The sequence below is a fragment of the Grammomys surdaster genome, unplaced genomic scaffold (genome assembly GCF_004785775.1).
Source record: "Grammomys surdaster isolate TR1022 unplaced genomic scaffold, NIH_TR_1.0 338, whole genome shotgun sequence".
NCBI lineage: Eukaryota > Metazoa > Chordata > Mammalia > Rodentia > Muridae > Grammomys > Grammomys surdaster.
Genome location: NW_021604757.1, coordinates 468,612 through 491,422, shown reverse-complemented (window position 1 = coordinate 491,422; position 22,811 = coordinate 468,612). Strand labels below are relative to the sequence as shown.

Sequence of the window (22,811 nt, the reverse complement as noted above, 5' to 3'; positions counted from 1 at the left end):
ACAGAAGCATGTGAGGCTCAGGGAAGAAGGAAAATCGTAATCCAGCGTGTAAGGCCTGAGATATGGACTCAGGGAAGATGAACTGGAACCTGAGTGTTGAAGATGGACTGACTTCCAGTGCTCAGGGACAAAAGGAGCTTGGGGGCAATGTGGAACAGTCCTGACGAGGTACTATGGAGTGGCTTCTAGTCATATCAGGTTAACAGCAGGCAGAGATCCAAGGAAACTAGCTTTGAGGAAACGCTGTGAAAATGAGTCATGGGCACTTCACAGGGCAGTGCACACAGAGGACAATACACAGTCCGTTCCAGCCTGAACATAAGTAGCAAGAACACGGGGTCTGAACTCAATACTAAGCTTCAGGCACAGCCACCTGAGGCCAGTGAGAGAAGTCACCAGTAGCAGTCTGTGTTAACCAGGTTACTTGATGTGTGTGTTAATGAGATGACCCAAGAACTATGGGACGAAATAGAAGGTGGAGCAAGCCACTCAACCCCCTCCCGGTCCGGAATCTGGAAGACAGAAACACCACCCAGAGAAAAGCAGGTAAGTTTCAGCTCAACATGGGCTCTCTGCTCTACTTAGTATCCTGGGATTTATTTTCCCAGTAGGACAGCCACAGTTTTTCTTCATAAATATGAATTTTCCTTTTCTTAGTAATTCATTCTTAATTTAGACCTCAAGTGAATCTTAGTAAGAAAGACAATGATGGATGAACTTAAATACTTTAAAATTTACTAATGGAAACAATACAAGATCACCAAAATAAAATATTTCAGAAGGCAAATACTAATGTGCTTGTGGATGGTTTCTAGTCATCAGGTTAACATCAGGCAGAGAATCCAAGAAAACTTCCTTTGAGGAAAACACTATGAAATGAGAGAAGGGACAGGCTCGGATACTACCAGGAATGCTTCCATGTTCACACAGCAATGCTAACTACTCCGTGGCACTGAAACAAGGGCAGTTTCCAGCCAGCCTCCAGGGTACCTTCCAGTGGACCTTTAGAGTTCATGCTGAGCCTCACTGGGGCTTAAAAATGACTAACATAACAGACTCACCAGAAAGACAACAGTGTAACACACAGAAGCCTTACCTCCTACCATGTTACCTGGCTTCCTTGTTACCAATATCCAATCTAAGGGGGATTCCAGTTACCAGCACTACAAATGGTATCATCATAGGCATAAAATACAAGAGTCTACAAAACCCTGTCTTCCCAGATATAGCCTATAAAAGCAAGGAGCTGAAAATTAAGCAACACCAAATAAGCAGTTAGTAGATACTTCTAGGAAGTAAGCTAAGGAAAGGGATTGGAAGAAGCAAGCTTTTTGTGGACCCTAAAGATGCCTTCCTCATGATGGGTAACTTAGCTCCAATACTACTGAAAATAAAAAGATTTAGAAAATACAGCTAGATTATCTACATGTATAAACTAGAGGGGCCACAAGCAGCCTAGCACCTTCTGGCTTCATTATTTCCTGGGCACAATGGGTTCAGTAGCCTAGTGGTAGGAACAAGTACTCTAATAGCAAATGGATCTGGATTTGAATCCCGGACCATCCTGGGAAAAATGGGTTAACTGTCTTTAACCATAACCCCCACGTTGTGCCATATGAAATGAGCCTAAGACACTATACTAAGTGATCTGCTCAGTTAGAAGACCAAACACTGAAGGATTCTATTCATAGGATGGACTAAGAACAGGTAACTGTGGGGAGAAAGAAAATAGAATGGTCCTTGCCAAGGGCTGGGGAAAGAGAAGGGAAAGTTAGCGTTTAATGGTGTTCAGTTTCGGTTTGGGGAGGTGAAGGAAAGTCCCAGAAGAATGGCAGCAGTGACTGTTCAACGGTGAGTACACTCATGCCCCTGAGCTGCATGCAGATATCTCGACAACCTAAGTTCTGTGTTATGTATTTTCTACCATAATTTTAAAGAGTCGGATTGTCTCAGAATAAACTGTGAGCATTTACAATAATGATGTTTCAACTGTATACATTTAGTTCTAGTTCAGTTATCCTAGTTAAAAATTTGAGGGGCTAATTTTTAAAAATCTAGACCTAAAAGCATGAGGGAAAAGAAACCATGTCTCTAAGGGAGTGCTCACGTCACAATCGCTTACTGAGGAATGTGATTTTCTTTCGTTGCCAAGACAGCAACTGTTGCTGTGGAAACCACACAAAACCAGGGATACTTAACTGAAACAAACTCCACTTACCTGCACAAAGATGCCCTTGCTCTTATACTCCTCATGGAGGCACTGAGAGAAGAAATCTACAAAGGCCTGGGAGGGAGGTGGGGTGAGAAAGAAAACACATCTATTACATCAGTCTGCCTGGTGTGTAGCCATGGAAACAACAAAATAATAAATTAACCATTTAACACTACTGTTTCTAGTCATTCCTTTCACTTCAAATGCAGAAGAGATAAAAACACTTTAAAATCTCAGGAGGCTTTTCTGCTACAAATGACATTATCTTACCAAAAATAACATTTCCCAATTTTTGGCTTAATGAGAAAAGCCTCCTTCCAAACTATTTTCCAAAGAAAAGAAAAAAAATTTTTTCATTATATAACAAACAATTTAATTCCACTTTCTATTTGTCACTCCAAGAGAAACCCAGAGTGAATTCTGCTCAGTTCTGTTTTGCTGCTGGGTCCTGTGAGCTTGGTCTGAGAAGTGAGGGTGAGAGCCCATCTGATAATGCAACTGTAAAATTGCCTGGAAACCATGTGGCCTTTTTTCCAATGCAGACTCAGTATCAGGCTTAAAATGCCAAGATCAATGACAACCCAATGAATGTCTCCACTGGCAAGAGTCAACCTCCATGGAGATTTCCAGATACTGGAATCCTAACACAAGATGTTGATTAAGCATGTTGATAGTATGTTTCAGCCACCAAGAAAATCAGGGGGCTGTGGGGCTATTCAGGACTCAGAAGACAGTAATGACTGAATTTGCTCAATGAAAAGGTGTGTTTTGTACTTTTCCTTCTCTGATGTATACATTCCTATTATGTATTGTGATTTACTTATTTTCCCCTAAAGGTTTGCTTAATTTCAACAACTAAAATGATCCTTCTTCAGAAATGTTTTCACGTCTCAGTGAAGTAACTGAAGTTGGAGTGCCTGGCCCACAGACGGGAGAAGATGCAGTCTGAATTACTAGCCTAGCACTAATGTGAGGATGTGAATAACAGTGTTGTGTGATGACAGAGAGTTCTGGGAAATTTCTGTCATACTCTAGGCATGACAGTGTCTGAGAATTCTAGATAAGATGGCAGACATTCACTCCATTGGTCTACTTCTTGTCTGCTGAGAATGTCTGTGGTACTGCCAGGATGTACTTCCTTGCTATGTGAAGGTTATGTTCATGTTACCAACATTCTCACCTTAGGCCCATTAATATCAGGTTCTAACCAACTGGGTGGACTGGCTTAGGCTAGGTCTCTATGGAAAGCATAAGTGTCCCTGTTAAAATCAGTAAACTACCAGGGACCAAAAACCAGACCATCAGTGGCTGTGACACACTGGCACTCCACTTGTAAATCTATTTTCATCTGTGACACTCCAGAAACCCATGTAGGCCATCTACCTGCCCTCAGTTGACTACAAACTACCAAGCATAGCATTTCAACAAAGTTAATGCCCAGACTGAAAATCACCCCTCCCGCTTATGTTGACATCATTTACTGCAGTGCTTGGTCACCTTGGTTGCAGAGTAGATTGTCAACAGTGGAACCGGGAGCATGCCACTGGCAGAGGAGATGTTGAGAATCACCCCTTTAGATCTGGAATTGAAAACACATCACACAAACTGAGGGAAATCACATGCACATTTGCTTGTGAACTCCAGTCAAGATAGAAACAGAGCAGCAGAGCTGCTGATCTAACGCGCATCTCCCTGCCTCTCATGAGCATTTGGTATGTCTGGTCGGTGAATGAAGCATAATTCAATGAACTAAAAATAGCTTTCTTTACGATGAGCTCATTTTCCAGTCTTAGTAATCCAATGCATGACTGGATCAGCTGGATAGTCTCCTTTAGTGTCTCTGTACTTTCTAGGGTCCTCTGTGGCCACAGAATCAGAAATCCCTATTTAGATGGTGGGGAAATATTTCAGTGGTAGAATGCTTGCTTTGTATGTACATGCATTGCAGTCAATGTCTGCAGAGTAAAAGCCACCTAACCCCGACAGACACAGAGTCTGCTCTGACTCATCATCCTGCTGTCCACTCCAACAGTGTGTGTAAACACTTCCCTCTCAACACAGTCCTGAGCCCTAGTCACCAGACTTTTCACCTTTGTTCACATGCAGTCAGGTCTTTCATAAACCTTTATAGCAATGGGTACCATCCTTATAACTTCCCTGGCTTGTGAGTATTTGGGCAAAGAACCGACTTGAAAATTACAAGCATCTGTACTTCATTAACTACTACGATGCCAACAGACAAAGTTCAACTTTTTCCTGTGACTTTTAGAGATTACTGAAATAAGTCAGGCAACTACCGGAAATTTCTGCTTCCACAAATAAATAAAAATCAGTTTGTGAAAAGCAATGTAGTAAACACCCAAGTTTTAGAAAGCATACAGAGGTTGAGCAAGATGTAGAATTATGACTTTAGAAATATGAAAACTAGCTACCAACTTGTTCTCTCAAACTCACGCTTCTCAAGGCACACCAGTACTTTTTCTTTTTAACAGCACTGGGAACGGAGTGCAGGTCTTGTACCAGGCAAGTGCTCTACGACTGTCCTATGCCTCAGCCCAGCCCTCTTTCCCAAACACTAAAATCTGGCCCAGGCACCTCTGGTTCACTCCTCAGCTTCCTTTCCTTCTGCAGTCTGTTGTCATTCTCTTTCTGGATTTCTAGTCCTAAGCCCTCTTTTTGTTTTGTTTGCTTTTCACTATTTAGGGAAGGAGAAAGAACCCAGAACCCTTTTACATAAAACAGCACAGGAAACACGACTAAATAGCATATGAGTTGTTTTAGAAATACATCTGAAAAGAAATAACACTGCATGGCCATCACTCCATCTGCCAGCCTTTAGCGCGATCCCCACTGCAACCATCAAAGGGAAGTCTGAGCCCTCTGCTTCAAGGGTATCACAGGAGTCTAGTCAGTTGTTTATAAAACGGAAGTCCTTATTAGTAATACACACTTTCCTAAGCAGTGAAACCTACTAACATCTTGGTGATCAAAATAAAATTTCAAATTTAAAAATGCCATTAAGAAATTTTAAAATTAGAAGTGGCTAATATTAGTTCTATCATACTTATATTGGTATCTTTTTTCTAAGGCAAAAAATGATAATAATAATTTTTATCAGGAGTTAGAACCCAGCCCTTTTAGATAAAAAAAAAAAAAGAGGTAAATTAGACACCTATAAAAATTTCTTTGAAGAAAGTGAAACAGAACAATTTTTTATTACAATCAAAGAGTATTCCTTTGGTAAAAACTGAATAAAAACAACATTTAAAAATTATCATTTTAGGTGCTGAAAATATTGCCCAATTAAACTGTACTGACAGCGTCCAACTCTAAATATGCTGAAAATGACTGAACTGCACAGGTATGTAGTTTACAGCATGTAAAATAAGCTAACAAATCTTAAAATAAAAGAAAAATCAATTTTTATTAGGGCACCCAATACCCTATCAGAACACCCAATGAGGTGGATGCACAGGGCTGTGGCTACTCTGGCAAATCAAGCTTCCTGAGGAGCAAGTCCAACCTCACAATCACTCTGTATTAACCTTTAGCCAGGAGCTGCCCTACTGTCAAGTGTAAGGACAGAGAGAGCCTGTCTGAGGTAGATGCAAGCAATGTAGTCCCTGAAGCTGCAGCCTGCCACCACTGCTTAGAGCCAGACTGTTCCATTACAATCATGCTAGCTTGAGTGGCTGCATATGCCCTTGAACAAAAGTCACATTTTTCTTTCTGTTACTCACAAATGAAATATAAAGTTGAAGGTAAAGGTTAAAGTTTAGTTCTATAACTTCAACAGTGGAAAAGTCACTTAAAGACAATAAAGCTCTTTTTTCATTTTACAAAATAATAGCAACAATCCAACATGTCACAGTGATGCAGTCATTCTTTTATTTATTTACTTCTTGAGGTAACAAAGATCTCTGTTTCTCAAATATTCTACTCTTGACTGAAAATTTCTAGGAGCTGGAGAAATTGCACACTGGTTGTTCTTACAAAGACCACACGGTAGCTCACAGCTACCTGTAACTCCAGTGCTAAAGAATCAATGCCTTTTTCTGGCTACATGAGGTGTACAGGCTTACATATGGGAAGCATATCCTTACATATAAATTAAATATAAATAAAAATCCAAAAGAAGAAGAAAAAGAGAAAAAAATTACTAGTAGATAGAACTAAGTCAAAAATTACATCAAAACATAAAATTTAAGACTGTCAAAGTGCTATATAAAATGAGAACACTTTTAAATGTATCTAACTGGCAGCAAACACCCCACCTACCAATCTGTCCTGCTATTGAAAACATGCATATGTGTCTATCACAGACCTTTCTCTGACCCCTCCCAAAATAGCATTCAGATCTATCGTCTCTAAGGAAAAAATATTCTATTTTGTCTGTATCCCAAATTGAATACTAGTACGCCCTGCAATAATCCCTATAATGTATCTCCTTACGTGGAAATAGGGTGAACATTTGGACCTGGGGCCGCAAAGGACTCATCTTTACAATCAACTACTTTGTCTAGCTCTAATCCTCCATCTAAGCAGAATTAGTGACGTCAAACAGTTTCCATGGCACAGCCAGGCTCATGACAACTCTGTTATATCAAGCAGAAGGGCAAAATAGGCTATGCTTAATTGCACACAGAGACAAACATAAGCCAAGCTGGTTAACCTCTCATTTTCTGGAGGCTTGGGAACAATGGGAGCACATTAAGAATTTCTGCTGAAGTTCTGTTATTGAAGACCCATGTTACTCATAATTCAGCACATTTGCTAGTTAGTTGTGACAACATCAGGTCAACAAATAAAGCAACATTTTTTTTTGTGATGCAGTATTCATAACTGATCTCACTGCTTACTTTCTAGCCATCACTTGATGGTTGACTTGGAGGTACAGATTATTGAGGATCTACCAGAACTAAAATGCTGAAGAAACAAAGCAGAACAATCAGCTTCACTTCAGGACACGCCTCTTCACCTCCACAGACACTTCCTGTATTTGTCCTCCCAGAAGCCAATCAATAGGCTTGTCCAGCCCTGTACAACTCAGCTTTTGTTTACAGTTCCCTTGCAGCTATGCTCTCTAGGATTCTCTTAGGTTTGGACAACTCCCCATGAGGCTCCCTTTAATTGTCACCTGGATTTTTAAAAATTGCCAAGCTTTTGTTCTACAAATGCCTCTCTCTTCTGCTGGGCTCTTGTAGCATCCCTGTCCCCACCTCTATAGAAATACTGTTGTCCTGGGGGAATAATAGTGTCTCTTGAAAGAAGTCACTGATTCTGGTCTGACTCAGAAAACCTCAGCATTGCCCCACCCTGCAGCAGAGGAGAGAAGGGAGGGGAGCCAGAGGTCAGTCAGTGCAGAGTGCTAACCAGACAGAGCTCTGAGACAGACTCCATCTCAGTTCTTTACATTTCCACTACACATGAGAGACGACAGAAGTGCACTCTTGCAGGGTCATTAGAGAGTTTTCTAGGCTTAGAGGGAAAACGGAAATTGGTGTAGACAGTTCTCTAATTGACTCTTAAGAACACAGAGAAACTATCAAAACAGTGTTCAATGTCAGAGGAGGAATCATGGAACATGGGGTCAGGCATACAATTAGAACCAGCAATCAAATTCTCACACTATACAAATATTGCTTTGTTGAATAAAGTTTGCAAACATTTAGCACAAGAAAAAATTACCTGCCCTAAAACGCCATAACATGTCATAATTCCACCTTAAGCAGTACAATATGAAAGAGGCTATTTTTAGCCCTTCCACGGTTGTTATGGCAACCACCTCCTGGCTCCAGCTGTACACAATGTTTATAATTCCAAGGAAGTAGAGAGAGCAAGTTTCCCGATAATGTAATTATGCACTTTCTATATGTACGGTGATAATACCTTAGTCTGATTATTGGTACTTGTTTAGTGATAGTTAGTTGGCTATAGTTTTAGAATGTTTGGAAAAATCTCATACATCAATGACAGAATCACTGAAAGGGCGGTGGGGGGGGGTAGGGGGAGAAGAAACCAATAACAAAGGCTCTTTCTAAAGGACACTGCTGTTACTCAATGAGAATACCAATCCTACGGAAACTACCATATAAATAGGTCACTGTGGGGAGGTGTAGAGAACAGCGAGAATGAAGTCACTTACAGGGGGTAAGTATGACCACTTCCAGACATCTATTCACCTGGAGCTTTTCCTTCTTTTTGGCAAACAACTAGCATTGCTGACCTCCCTTGCAGTAAGTTGCAGCTTATGACAGGTGGAGTTCTAGACAACAGAATGTGATATATACTCCTCCCAGGGCCAACCCACGGAACCTCCCCTAACATCATCCTGATTCTCTTCCTTTACCTGTTAGCTGAGTTAAGAACTCTTTCTTAAGATAAGACCTTAAAGATTTATGCCAGAACCCATAGATGGAAGGAACCTGAGATTCCTCAAGGACAAGGTAGAGAAATAAGAAGAAAATAAATCCTTAACTTGATAAGCCATGAAGGTAGGATTAATCCATTAGTGCAGTTAGCACACCTTGACTAATATACCTAATAAGTCCTAAAGCTCCATTGGACATACACATCTCTTCCTTAACACAAATTACTAATTAATAAACTCTACATATATGTCTAACTAGTCCTTAGTAACCCCTCAATTTTCCTACGATTCCAGCTTTCCACAGCTTCTAGTGGCTTTCTACCAGGCCATTTCTCAACCTCAGTTTAAAATCAACTTGGATTTCTTGAACCACAAGGACTGAACTCATGTGGATTCTCCAAGCTTGGTTCTGCTGGCTAAGCATGAATTCTCCTTCACACTGTTCCTTTATACCCAGTGTCAGCTCTGGCTGGTGTGGTGCTGCTGGGTGTAGCTCTACTTCTGCATCATGCACTTCACAGCATCTCATCTCACTAAGCTAAAGGGGGTGGGGTTACTTTCAAAGAACTGAGTGCACTGGGCTGGGCATTCTATGCATCCAATACTTCCTGCTCCTTTTACATAGTTTTCACCAACAAACTTAAAAAAAATTCTTTCATAATACTTCTACAGCTTACAGCTTAGACTTCTTGTTTTGTTTAATTGGTGGATGGAACCCATGGCATGCTAGTAATGCCAATGATGTAATACTGAGCACCTACCCCAAGTCCAAAGATTTCTTTATAATGCCATTTGCAGATGTCAAAACTCAGATTAAGACAGTGACCCAAATATCATCCTTATTGAACTCTACTCTGTCCCTAGTCCTAGAGTTCTGGTATGACCACTGGTTTGACCACTGCCAATTTATGTCCTATCATCAGAGCACACCCCTTCCCCATCAGTCAATACTCAGCTTGAAGGCTTTAAAGGGAAACTTTACTAAAATAAGGCAATTAGAATCTACAAATCAGTACATGTAAAATAGACTAACAACAAATTTTGCTGAAAAAAATTTCTCAATCACTGTACATGATTAAAAAATGGACTTCTGAGCCCCATTCCTCACATTCCACACAGTAGAATGAGGCAGAACATACGGGTGGATTCCATATGCATAGAATACATTCCTTCCTGGTCTTTTTAACAGAAGTGGATACTTGATTCCCCCCCTATCAAAGCTTTGACGGAGCTCAAAATTAAAATAACAAACTGGTCCAACATCCAAACCCAGCTCTCTTTGGCAGGTTTTCTTTGAAGGCTTAAGCAATGTTTAGATTCTTCTGAGAAGGAAACAGAGTTTAGTTATATTTTACACTCAGTACTACCTCACATGTGGAAATGCAACCACAAATTTCTCAACAAAATGAAGACATTTGGGGTATTCTACTGGCCCTAATTTCAACTGGCCCTTTCCTCCCAGAGTTTGTTTGACATTTGGTGAATTCACATCATGCCTTAGTCCCTCATGCATCCATTCCCCCAGCAAGAATGAAAATACCACAGGAAGGCACATAGTTTCAGGACATTACACCGATTTAGGCTCTAAGTAGCTACAGCTTTAAGGAGGCATTCCCAGGAATATCCCAGGAACTCTATCCACCCCCTCAGAATAGCAGGCAATTGAGTTAGTGATGGTGACTCAGGCTGGCTTTTTAATCCTGATCTAAAGGAACCACCACAACCCTAGAGAGGGAAATAAAAAAAGTCTAGTGGAAAAAGGCCTCCTCCACCAATGACTCATGCTCCACTGTGTGACTCGCCTGGTGCTAAGACAGAGTTAGGTTCATTAGTCACTTTAATGAAATTCTCAAAGAAAGGATTCTCCCTATAAATAATAATGAGCTCTGCGAGCACGGTGTTTGTGTGTGAGCATGTGACTCACCTTTCTACCATGCCAGGCAGCACCAAGCGTGTCACCTGAAACAGAGAAAACAAAACATTAGTGATGGCTGAGGACAGAAGCCACAAAAGAGTGAAGGACACCCACACACACCAAAGAGAAGGGACTCACGAAGCCAGCCACCATTCTATTGAGAGAGGCTTATCTTATACACTCTGTATAATTATACTGTTTTAGGAGTACATAAAGAGAATGCACTAGGAAGGTTTTCAGTGAACGTGGCTAAGATTAGCCTTGTCTGAAAAGTAAGGCTGGCACGGGCACCTTCAAATAACTAGGGCTCGATGGTAAGTGGACATCTCTTTAGTCCTTCCCAGAAAAGACTAAATGTTATCACACGTAACAACATCCTGCCTACCAAGCTGGTTTAAGCATTCTCATCTTAAGGGCTCAAGTCATCTTTTCTAAAGGCTTTGGGGAAGAGAATGCCAGCAAGTAAGATGTGAGTAAATATCAAGCGCATTCATTTCTTCTGTGGTCCACAACTGTGAGTAAAACACACCCGAAATCATCTGTGGCCTCTAGTGACCATGTGTGCAATTTAGCAACTTTATAATCACCGGCCAAAGACACACAATGTCAGCACAGGCAACCACCAAACTCTTTTGGAGGATACTATTCTTCAAGAAAAGTTAAAGTGCAATCTTTGTCAAGATGACCTCACGGTTAAGTCTTAGCTCAGCTCATACTGGTTCTCTAAGCAACACAAGTAGTTGAAATGCTTGCTAAGTGTAGGCATTCTAAGCCGTTTATCTTGAATAATATCAACCACCAATTAAAATGACAGCATTTGATAAAAGATTGTTTTTCATGGAAATATTCTGAAGCAAAAGGTCATGAAGACTTTCCGCAGCAAAGTGTTCTATGTGGACATACAAGTCGAAGATCAACTCCAGAGATGGTGCATGCACTTGTCAGTGAGAGAGCATAAGTTGTCACTATTATCAGTGAAAAAAAAATATTGGCTAACACATCATCAATTTCAAAGTAAAGGAATATCCTCAGAGTTTAGGGGAAACATTTCAACAGAAGTAAAGATGTGACCAAATCTGGCCCAGATGAAAAAGGAGAAACTGTACAAGCAAGTATAGGCTGAAGCTTCCTGTCCCCTCCTTTTTACATGCGTCTGTGTTTCTACATAACTCATCCTCATAGGGTGACGAAGCAGACTGTCAGCTGTCCTCTAGCATTTGCTCTTCCCTTAAAGATGAAGGTTCAGAGCATACAATCTCTTTCCCATTCTTGGTGCCTCCCATAAAAAAATGTATTACAATTTCTCTGGCAATTGCACATGGCCTACATCTAGTTCCTAAGAAGTAGGACATACAATATCTTGGCTGTGGACTTGAGAAGAGAGAAACAGACTGTTTTATCCGTTATCTTTCCTTCTTCTTTGTAGGCAGCGTGTAGCAGATTTGAAGGAAGGAGCCATTGTGACCCCAAGGTGAATGTGATACATGGTGGGATGATGAGGTAAGGGGTGGATCCTTACTGATAGAGGAGCCACTGTGCAGCACACTCAGCATCTGCTTCACTAAGCACCTTGACTAACTGACCCATTTTGACTTTGTTTAACTTGTGATTGTATCTCTGTTACTGGACATAATCAATATTCTTTTTTGTTTGTTTTACAGTGTTGGGCATGAACCTTGAGGCCCTTTGCTCATATTAAGCAGATATAGGCCACTGCCCTAAGAACTCGGCCTTTTAACCAAAAATTCTAACTAGTAAGATTGACCATTTATGTTGATAAAGACTGATCAATGTTAACATTTTATGACCCCTCCCCAAAAAGAGCAGTCGCACAAGCAATAGATTACATATTTTACAGTTTTGAAAAGACTCTCTTATCAATTTTCTTGATTTGCCTGAACCAATTCAAAATGTCCCTACTAGGCTTCAAATTCAATGTGCTGAAACCCAGTCAGGCCCCATGACGAGATGCTCCTACAAGCAGACAGGGGGCGCTGGTGCTTAGGCAAAGGCGCACTTACAACTAGCAGCCAGGCAGAGCTTCACAGATTATGTTTTGGTTAAGTTATAAAAGTATAAATAGGAGATCACTTGGCAGCAAATAAATGCCAGAAGGAACAGAATGCAAAAAAGCAAACCGTGAAAAAATAAATATTTTCTATTGAATTACTAGAGTTCTTTGTTTACAGGATTTAAAAAAAAATGAATAGATGTAAAAAAAAAATATGTACAACTGGATAGATGTATCATGTAACCTGCATCTGTAGAAGACATCAGGGTCAGACATTCACACAAGTAAAACAGGCACACTATGGAATATTCCATTGTAAAGGATGAATTGTATGCAACCTTCAGAGTATCTGAAAATGGTCTGTGTTTATGAATACTACACTAACCGAGCTAACCAGCAAGCAACAGTATCTGAAAGAGGCTTCTATTAGCATATTTTACCAGGGGACCATAATGCTTGGCTAATATATTAGAAAGTGGTCTCCAAGCATTTTTACAGAAGTTATTACTCAGTTCCCCAAAGCCCTGAGTTCACCGAAACAGAAGTGAAGAAAATGAAGACGACTACTTTAAAAGTTCTTACTCTTCTGTGCATATGTGCATGCATGTGTGTGCCTTACATGTGTATCGATCTGTATTAAGGAAGTAAGACCTGTTAACTGAAGAGGAGCTAAGTGGAGCTCAGAAGAGCAGCTGGCTAGTGCCTGTAGTAGCTTTCCTACACAAAGGGGAGGAGGAAGAACGGGATTTGTAGGTACCAACTGACCTGGAGAATTACCAGGCAAGTTCAACCACAGTTGAAATATTGGGGAAATATAAACTAGAAGCTCTTATTTCCTTTATGCTATACCATGTTTCTGCTCTGAGTGAAAAATTATCCAGAAAATGGTCAGACAACATGAAACTTCACATGATATAATCATACTTACAAAATTGTATCAGTAACATGTTAAGAATTAAATGACTTTTTGATGTCTTTATACGTACTGATATGACCAAATATATTCTTTATAAGAACAAATTAAAACTACAGGTTTGAGTAACTCAAGGCAAGAGAATAACAGTGCTCTGGGTGGCTGGTTGCTAAAGAACCAAAAATACATATTGACTACTCAATGACCAGACAAGGCACCAGCAAAGACACAACCCTTAAAGGTAAAAGTGATGGTCCTTCTTAAGGTTCACAGATTCTCATGTTTATTTCTGTGTGCATGAAGTGGAAGCTCATTAAAAAAAAAATTAAAAAGTCAACCAGGAATAACACCAAAAAGCCACAGGAAGTTAACTTGAATTTTTCATGTTTTTATAAAAAAAAAATAGGGCTGGAGAGATGGCTCAGTGGTTAAGAGCACTAACTGCTCTTCCAGAGGTTCTGAGTTCAAATCCCAGAAACCACATGGTGGCTCACAACCATCTTTAATGGGATCTGATGCTCTCTTCTGGTATGTCTGAAGAGAGCAATGGTGAATACATAAAGTAAACCTTTAAAAAAAATAAAAAATAAATAAAGTTTACATTTATGCTGACATTACCTTCCCTGATAATCAGATTCCAAGTGTTAAATCCAACTCCAGGCCATCTGTATTTGGGCACATGTTTACACATCATTTTCAAATACTCAACATATAAATAAGTAGACAGGCTTCACTGTGCTCACATTAAATTCTCTTTAACGTCACACTTACATAGGACATTTAAACTAAGCTGTTAAGTCCCATTTCACTTTGCATTTGTTGACTAGTATCTTATTATCTGGGTATTTATACTCATATACCAAGTATTGCCATGAAATTTCACTGTACATCTGCACTGCATTTCACAGCTCACATGGTGTTTCTGGAGTGAATTCAATATGTTAATTTTAAGCCATCTGCAGGTGATAATCACTATGCCAGGAAGTTTGTTGTTTCTCTTTACATATTTCTAAAATGATGTGATCACACCTTGTGAGTTTGGTGGTTAAGAGCATTAGGTAAGCAGTAACGATAGATGTGAGTTCTAAACGTTGTCTTCTCACGTGAGATAGCCTCCACAGGCACGCAACAACCAAGTTTAATTTCTTTTTGTGGTGGTTTGAATGAGAATGCCCCCCATAGGCTCATACACTGCATACACTTCCCAGGTGGTGCTGTTATTTGAGGTTTAGGAGGAATGGCCTTGTTGGAGGAAGTATGTACCTGAAGCAGCTTTGAGGACTTAAATACTCATGTCATTTCTGGTTTGTTCTGGGTATGGTTCAAGATGTGAACTCTTAGGCTAAGAGTTCACTGCTCCAGCGCTAGGCCTGCAGCTATAAGCCACGTTTTCCCACCATACTGGACTCTTACTCCTCTGGTACCACAAGCCCAAATACTCTCTTAGTCATGGTGTCTTATCGTAGCAACAGTTTTTCCACAAAGTAGGTGGAAGCCACTACAACAGAACTTTTACCATAATGAGAACTTCAAAGTTTGCAGCAAAAGCCAAGTGTTTTTTAGTAATGTTTTCATTAATCCACACCACAAAAGACAGAGAGACTTTAAAAATCTAAAGTTAATCTACATTGTTGTCTCACATGTAGTTCTAGTATCTCTTCATAAGCAAGCTGACCTACAGTACACAAATGTACACAAACACAGGAATGGCTTCATAACACCTTAAATCAGAATTCCTTGGAGGAAACCACATACTCATTTTCAGGTAAAATACGTACTGGTACAGATATGCATATTCTAGTTAGGAAAGAAATACAAAGTCCATTTACCTCATACAAAATCACAATCAATATTATTAAACCATTTAGTTGAGATACATAACTCAAAAATAGACTGCCTGGCCTAGGAAATCCTTGAAAATGTTGTATTAAAATGTAGCCATCTGTGGCCAGGATTACGCAGGATTTATTTTCTTCTTAGTGCTCATATAGTTTTCAAATATCTTTGGCAACAATCTTGCATTGCTTTTATAATTAGTAAAGACCTCACAATCTTATTTCTTAAAAAAAAAAAACAAAACCAAAACCAAAAACAACAACAACAACAAAAACAGAAACAGAAACAAAACTGCCAAAGCCTACTCTGAGTATTTCTCCTTTACTTCTGCAGTGGCAGTCACTGCCGACAGAAGGAATCTACATACCTAGAAGGTGCCTGTCTAGGTGTTACTACTCTTTGCTATGAAAATTGATATAATACACACTTCTTTATCATGTAACTTCTGGTACTTGGTCATTTGTTCCAACACTACTATAATGCTCTAAGGCTCTGGTGAAAAGAGCCAGACAAGCCTCGGCATTCCTTTAATCACAGTACTCAGGAGTTAGGAGGATTATGAGTTTGAAGTTAGCCTGGTCCACATCAAGTTCCAGGCCAGCCCAAGCTACATAACAAGGACCCATCACAAGAAAATGATGAATCTATCAAACTTAAGATACTTGATTCAATAAGACTGGTGTCACTACGATTTGTGACTAGGGGAGTAAACAGAACAAGCCATACTAGAGTCTAGGCTTAGCTTCAAGAATCCAGGCTTTTCATGAGCAAACTCAGAACATCTCCCATGGGCAACTGGTTTACCTTTGCCCTAACACACACCTCAAAAAACATACTGAAATCAACCAAGTCTAGATTTAGGCAAATGAGAAATGGACCCATACAGTTTAGAAGGAAGCAGTTTCTTATAAAATCTGAAATACAAAAATCCGAAACAAGTGTTCAACTGAAATAAAAGGCAACTTAAAAACAATCATAGTATAACTGTGAAAAGAATTAACAATAACGTTCTACAATGGCCCCTCCCCTGTCTTTTGAGAAATGAGATGAAAACTCTACTGGAAGCCACACCAGAATGACACAGCACACACTTCCTTTGGCAAACAGTATAATTTGAGCTCCAAGGAGGTGAGGAAGTGAGAACATAGCTTAATTAGAAGTTCTTAGAATCTCACCTGTATAGCTAACAGTATTTACTGCACAAGGGTGGAAAACTTAATTAGACACAGTTTTGAGAGCACTCTGAGATCTTACAATGTTATTTGACTTTGCCTTTTCTTGGTGCTTAAGTCACTGAGGAAGTTCAGAGTTCTCTTAGTTTGGAATGTTGCACCAGACTATGCATAGGGCTTTCCCTTGTCCAATACATTCTACTTTGAATCCTATTATAATAATACAGTAACAGGAAAAAAACCTTTCCAAAACACAGAAATGCTAATTAACGATGCCAAACCTAAGCCCCTTATTTATACACTCTAAACAAAGATTATAAAGAGGAATGAACAGAGTATCATCTGGTGTTCCCATGGAACAATGCTTGAGTACTGAAAGTGCTTCTATTATCTTTTTCCCACTAAACAAAGTGACAATTTCTTAAAAGTGACAGATGTTGAAAAGAGAAAGCAACTGCTAAAGTTCAAGTCCCTGTCATGTTTTCACACCTATGAAAGACATTTTCCTATAAACGTAGTTCATTATGAGCTAAAGAGAACCCTAGACCCAATCTACAAGGCTGTCTTCATTTTCAGAAGAAGGCGGCTGTGTAAGAAGTGCTGACCTGTAGTTTGGAAATAGTCTGCTTCTGCTGGGTCTGAGGTGGACTGCTATTGCCATCCCTAAGGGCTGGATATACTAGTAACTTGAAAAATTTTAGTAGCACAGAACAGCACATGCTGGTAGTCCTACTTTCAAAATGAACTAAGACTAAATACTAACTGCGAATATCTTCTCCCAGAAAAGCCTTAGATGGGAGAATCGGTGTTAAAGGATACACCCTACTTAGGATTTCTTAGTTTCCTAAAGTTAACTTAAACTGTGGAAGCAGAATATCAGTATACATTTGTAGCAAGTTCCTAAATTAAATACAATTAGATTGAGGAACAAAACTCTCCTCCGAAGATTTCCAAGCTAATATGAGGCTCCCCCTGCTGGTACTGTGTCACCTGCCAGAGGCATATTCATGTAAGAAAATGAATGCCCTGGGACTTTCCACCCTCTGACCATTCATCCAAACATTTACACTGTGGGTAAGGGACAGCAATAGGCACTTTTGCTAACCACCTACAATGAAGGCACGGTGATACAGAAGAACAACACCTGGCTTTTGAAAAGTGTGTAACAAGTGCTTTGAGGGTAGTAGGCAGTTCAGGCAATATTGTTTTGACAGCACTCACCTGGAAAAGAAAGGGCCATCTCTCAAAGTTCTATGTGGATTTCAGAGAATACCAGGAATGCAAGACGATCTGAATGCTTATATCCCCACAAAGCTCCTAAGTGGAAACTCCAAAAGTACACTAAAGGTGGAGACTTTGGAGGGATGATTAATTGTATCACGAGGAAAGGGATCTGATGAACCTGCTCATTTCTCCCTTCATCGTGGAAGGAAAGCCACTGCAGGCAGGAACTGGCTATGAGGAGCAGTCCTTCTCCAGACACTGACTTTCCTAGCACCTTGATACTGAACTCTTCATCCTCCCACACTGTGAGAGATGCTTGTTGGGTCTTTATATCTGACAGTCCAGGGTTATTTCTGTTGCTATATCAACTGTAAGTGGACTAAGACTCAGGAGGTTGATTTGGTCCAAGCCAATGCAATCTTTCAAGCTCACTAAGTTTGAGTAGACCAAAGACCTGGAATCACCTGGAGGGGAACTCACACTCAGCTATCTAAAAGCACGGCTCAAGCAACAGAGTGCAGCAGGGGCTGTGTGATCTAGAGAAGCTGGGCTCACATACTCAGCTGCACTCAGTTCCTGAGGTCTGTGTCACGTGATTTCCAGATTTTCCCCAAGAGAAGCTATAAGTCTGAACGTGAAACTTTCAGCTTTTAAAAATGGAATTGACCAACACCTGCTAGTAGTCCTTCTCCAGCCACAGATCTGTATGAAATTCTCCCATTTTACTTCAACTAACCCACATTTACCATTGTAGGGCCACACTTAGAACCACTTTGATTTTAAAGAACTAGGAGTTTTAATTTTTAAAATGCATTCATCTGTTTGTAGAAAGCTATCAGCTGTGCACTTGGGCTAAGGGAGGGAATCAAATGGACATGGTGTTAACCAACACTCATGGTGCCCATACTGTGCAGACAGCTCAACACTAAGAACTGCAAATTATGCCATGCAGTGTGCCATGAGCTCACAGGACTCCAAGCCTGATCTAGTCTAGAAGGGACAGACTGCCACCTTGGCCCTAATAAGACAAGATTTCCAGTCATGCATCGGTTGAGTGTTTGATAAAGAATAGCCAGCATTTACTCTCTGCTTGAGATTGCAAATGCCAAAATGCAACAGTATTTACTCAAGTAGAGGTGTTCATAAATTTTACCTGGGTTATACCACCATACATTTTCTTCTCTATTCTAAGAAAAGTAATTAAGAAGGCTGGAATATTCCCTGTTAGGATGGAAGCCTTGATTTTCCAGCTTTCACCTTATTTTTCATGCCCAGTAGCAGCTTCAGGGGTTAGGATCATTAGAAGGAATGTTTTTGCCTCCTGGAGGCAGGGCCTGTGGGCAGTTAAGGTTATATCAACTGGACAGTGCTCATCTGAAAAGGAGAGAAGTGCTTATCTTTTCTTGAGATTCCTAAAACAATGATTACAAGAATCAAAAGACAAGAACAGCTTGAAGTAGGAAGAGAACCCCAAATGTGGAAGACAGTGAAACATGGTATCAAGTCAGAAGCAAGCAGTACATGTAGGGTCTGCTTTGTCTTTGGATTGCTGTAGAATTACAGACAGCCTGTTTGAAGGTAGCCTTCTATCTACCTGCCTCTGGAGCTATGGTTCCACTTCATTTTGTCACTCAATCAATGCATGACTGAATCTTGTCTTATCACAGCCCTTCTAGACTAGATCAGGCTTAGAATCCTGTGGGCCCATGGCACATTGCATGGCTTCCCTTCACTTTGCAGTTCTTAGCAAGCAGTAATCAATAGCAGTTAAAATTTCATTTGTCAACTCTCAGTATGCTAGGGTGGAAGCCCCACCTGGCAAAAAACCAGGAACTATTGGAGAAGTGGGTGGTTCAATACCTTTATGTTTGTCTCTAAATTACACTACTTCTGGAGTGAAGGTCATTGTTCTTGATGAGATTCACCTTAGATTTTTAGGCACAAAACATCTGAAACTGGGAAAACCCATGACCTTGGTTGAGTTCCTCTTCCAGTTTGCTCTAGCTGCCATACTGGCCACCTCTACAGGACCTCTACCACTTACCTGTTACATGAGGAACAAAACGAAGTTAAACTTAATCCCTAATGGACCCGACAGCAGTACTGGAAAAGCAAACAAGGTTGTGTTGGGGATCTAATTTGTGCTTACATGGGAATCTACTGCTGGTCCCTGGCAACAGGTGGTTTTTTGATTTGTCAATAAAGAACCAGTGGTCAATGGCTGGGCAGTAGGATAGAGGGGGCACTTTTAGGATTAATGAGCAAGAAACACAGAGACAGGAAGAGGGATTCTGTCATTAGGAGGGCGAAGGAGACAGACAACAGGGACCATGCAGGAAAAAGTGCAGGAAGGAGAGCCCACTGACTCCCCAGGGGGCACTCCCCGAACTGGGTCTGTGGTAGCAGAGATGAAATTCAGATTTAGCAAGTATTAACTCAGGAATATTGAGGGGGGAGTACGTTAGTCACATGGCTGTTCAAGAGTGGCCCAGCCATTTAGCATATTAAAAACAAGACTGTGTGTATGTGTCTTTAATCCAGAGCTCTTGGGCGGGTGCAGAGCTGTGAACGCACCTCACCGAGAACATAGAGTGGACTTTTAAATATTTACAACAGCAGCTTTGAAGATCCCTTGTGAAGCAAAAAGCTAATGAAGTTTGGTACATGGAAAAAGCCCAAGCCACTGGATAAGAGTCAAAAGTGAAGCAACCAGGACTGGAGAGAGGTTCTCAGTGGTTAAGACCACTTACTACTACTCTTACAGAAGACTTAGGTTTGGTTCCCAGCATCCACATGGTTGCTTACAACCATAGCTCCAGTGCCAGGAAATCCGATACTCTCTTCTGGCCTCTGTGGGTTCTTGCACTCATGAGATACGAATGTACTCACGAGGCACATGTGCAGGGACACACAGACACACCCCTCCTCCCAAAATAAATCTTTTGAAAATGAAGTATTCAGCTAGACACAGATTGCTGAGTATCTTGGGAAGGCTGTTTACAATTAAACACTAAGAGTCTGCAGCCACAACTGCTCTGGTTAATATATCTTCCCTAATACTCTTGTGGATCATCTCTTTATCTGTGATAACCTGAAATTCCTTTGAGTTCAGGATTATTTTACGATTATAATGTGGGGCTTACATGACTTTCACAATCACCTGACCTACTCACACAGGAAAGAAGCACATGGACCTTCCAACAAGATGCTGGGGCTCTACCTTTAATTTTGAGCATGACCCCAACTCACAGGGCAAGCTGATCTCACCACCATCTCCTGGTCCACCCTCTCCTTTGGTGAAGACATACAACAGGTGAACCTAAGGGTAAAGAGAGGCCGCTCCCTTTCTTACAATCTTAATTCATTTACTGGAGCTTCAGGCTAGACACCTGTGCCTCAGTCCCCTGATACCCAACCACCATAAAACCTAAGATCCTGTAACCAGACCAGCTTTCATCTCCTTTTGTTACCCCAAGGTTCCAGCAATCACTGCTACTGAAAATGTGGTCTGGCTTTGGCAATAAAATGAAATCAGTCAAAGAACAATAAGTGCAAGTCATCAAAATACTGTCTGGGACAAATCACATCAGAAAAGCTTAAACTTAGGAGTATCAAACATAGAGCTTCAACTAAGGGAGTGTCCCTCAGTACAAATAAGCTACACACACATGCTACAGAATATGGACTTCCTTGGCATTCTACTGCTAGAACTTTTTCACGCATATACCGGCCTCTGCAGGCTCTCTCTGTTGAACAGTCAAGCTACTGTACAATCCTGACTTCACGGCATCTTCCGCCTATTGGCTTACTGCAGCTCATCGACCACTCTCACTGTTCCAAACCATTTTCAATCTGCATGGTACCTCAGAGGACAAGTGATTGATCCTACCCACAGTACATCAACCCAAACCAACTGTGCATCATGCTCTAAGGGCCAATGACATCACAAACCAGGAATTCTGAATTGCTTTTCCATTCAAAGTTTACATTACAATGAATTGAGTAAATTTAGACCCATACTTAAGATTGACTAAAGGATGATTATTCAACTTTTTAATTAAGTAGTAAAATCCCTGGGTGCTTTTAAAACAGGATTTGGACTACCAAAGAAGGCTTGTATAACTTTTAAGCATATATTCAAATATTCTACTGGTGATATGTTCCTTTATTATGTCTCAAAGTGTTAAAAAATGAGCATTTGTGTTCATGAAGCCAGCTCATGGGAACCAGTTTATAAGCACCAATTCAAAAAGAGAAAGGGGAGGAGGAAGAATGAAGAAGGGGAGATAAGCTGTATGATATCATACTGAGACAGGGGCTCAGTATGTAGCTCAAGCTGGCCTCAAACACCTGATTCTCCTGCATCAGTCTCCCAGGCCCTGGATTAACAGGTGTGCATCATGACCTCTAGTGTTTACTGTCACTTTTAAGAATGGGCTACTTTGCAGAGCTGCTGGGTTTGTGTTATCTTATCCGTGATGCACACATACCAGCACTATTTGGTCTTTAAGCAAGGACGATGGATCACGTGCTGATCTGTGCTAAGAGGCTGTGAGAAGGACATGGTCTGTGACCATGGAGCAGGACAAGCTCCAGGATCAAGGACAGGACCTTGGCCTTTTATTATTATTTAGTATTCTACAGATGGTCAGCTAAAAATTCATGTTGTGGGAAACAGGAGGTCAGCATTTTAAAGCAAGGCCAACAATGAAGCGTTGGCAAGCAGGACTGTAAGAGAAAAGACTAGGATCCAGAGTAAAACCCTACACTGCTGATCTGATGAAGAATGGGAGTTATCAGGAGACAAACCTGCAGCTAGTATTAAGAACTCTACAACATAAACCTTAACCATTTGAACAAGGGTTTTCTCATTTAACTTAGGATAATATATTGTGAAATTCCTCACACTGTTTTAACATTCATTATTTTCAAGCATTTTGGCCAGGGACACCAGAAAAAAAAATCAGAGTAACAGTAAAATCATTCATTTTAAAAGGAAATTTCATAAGATATAGAACAGAATTTATATCAATTTTTATTTAAAACCTCTATTTTCTAAAAAACAAAATAAAATCATTATTGCATCTATTTAGCAAAACATTTTTATCAACTTTAAGTTTAATAGCAATAATAACATTTTTAGAGCCTCTCTTCTTCT

General features: G+C 40.4%; 1 protein-coding gene across 1 annotated transcript in view; it reads right to left on the bottom strand.

Moving 5' to 3' along the window:
* Hsd17b12 (hydroxysteroid 17-beta dehydrogenase 12) overlaps positions 1-22,811 on the bottom strand; it is a 124,167-nt gene that overhangs the window by 8,293 nt on the left and 93,063 nt on the right. The window contains exons 7-9 of the mRNA XM_028778587.1: positions 10,507-10,541; positions 3,710-3,791; positions 2,219-2,284 (exon numbers count right to left, since the gene is read on the bottom strand). Coding sequence (XP_028634420.1) covers positions 2,219-2,284; positions 3,710-3,791; positions 10,507-10,541 — 183 coding nt within the window. The remainder of the gene's footprint in view (positions 1-2,218; positions 2,285-3,709; positions 3,792-10,506; positions 10,542-22,811) is intronic.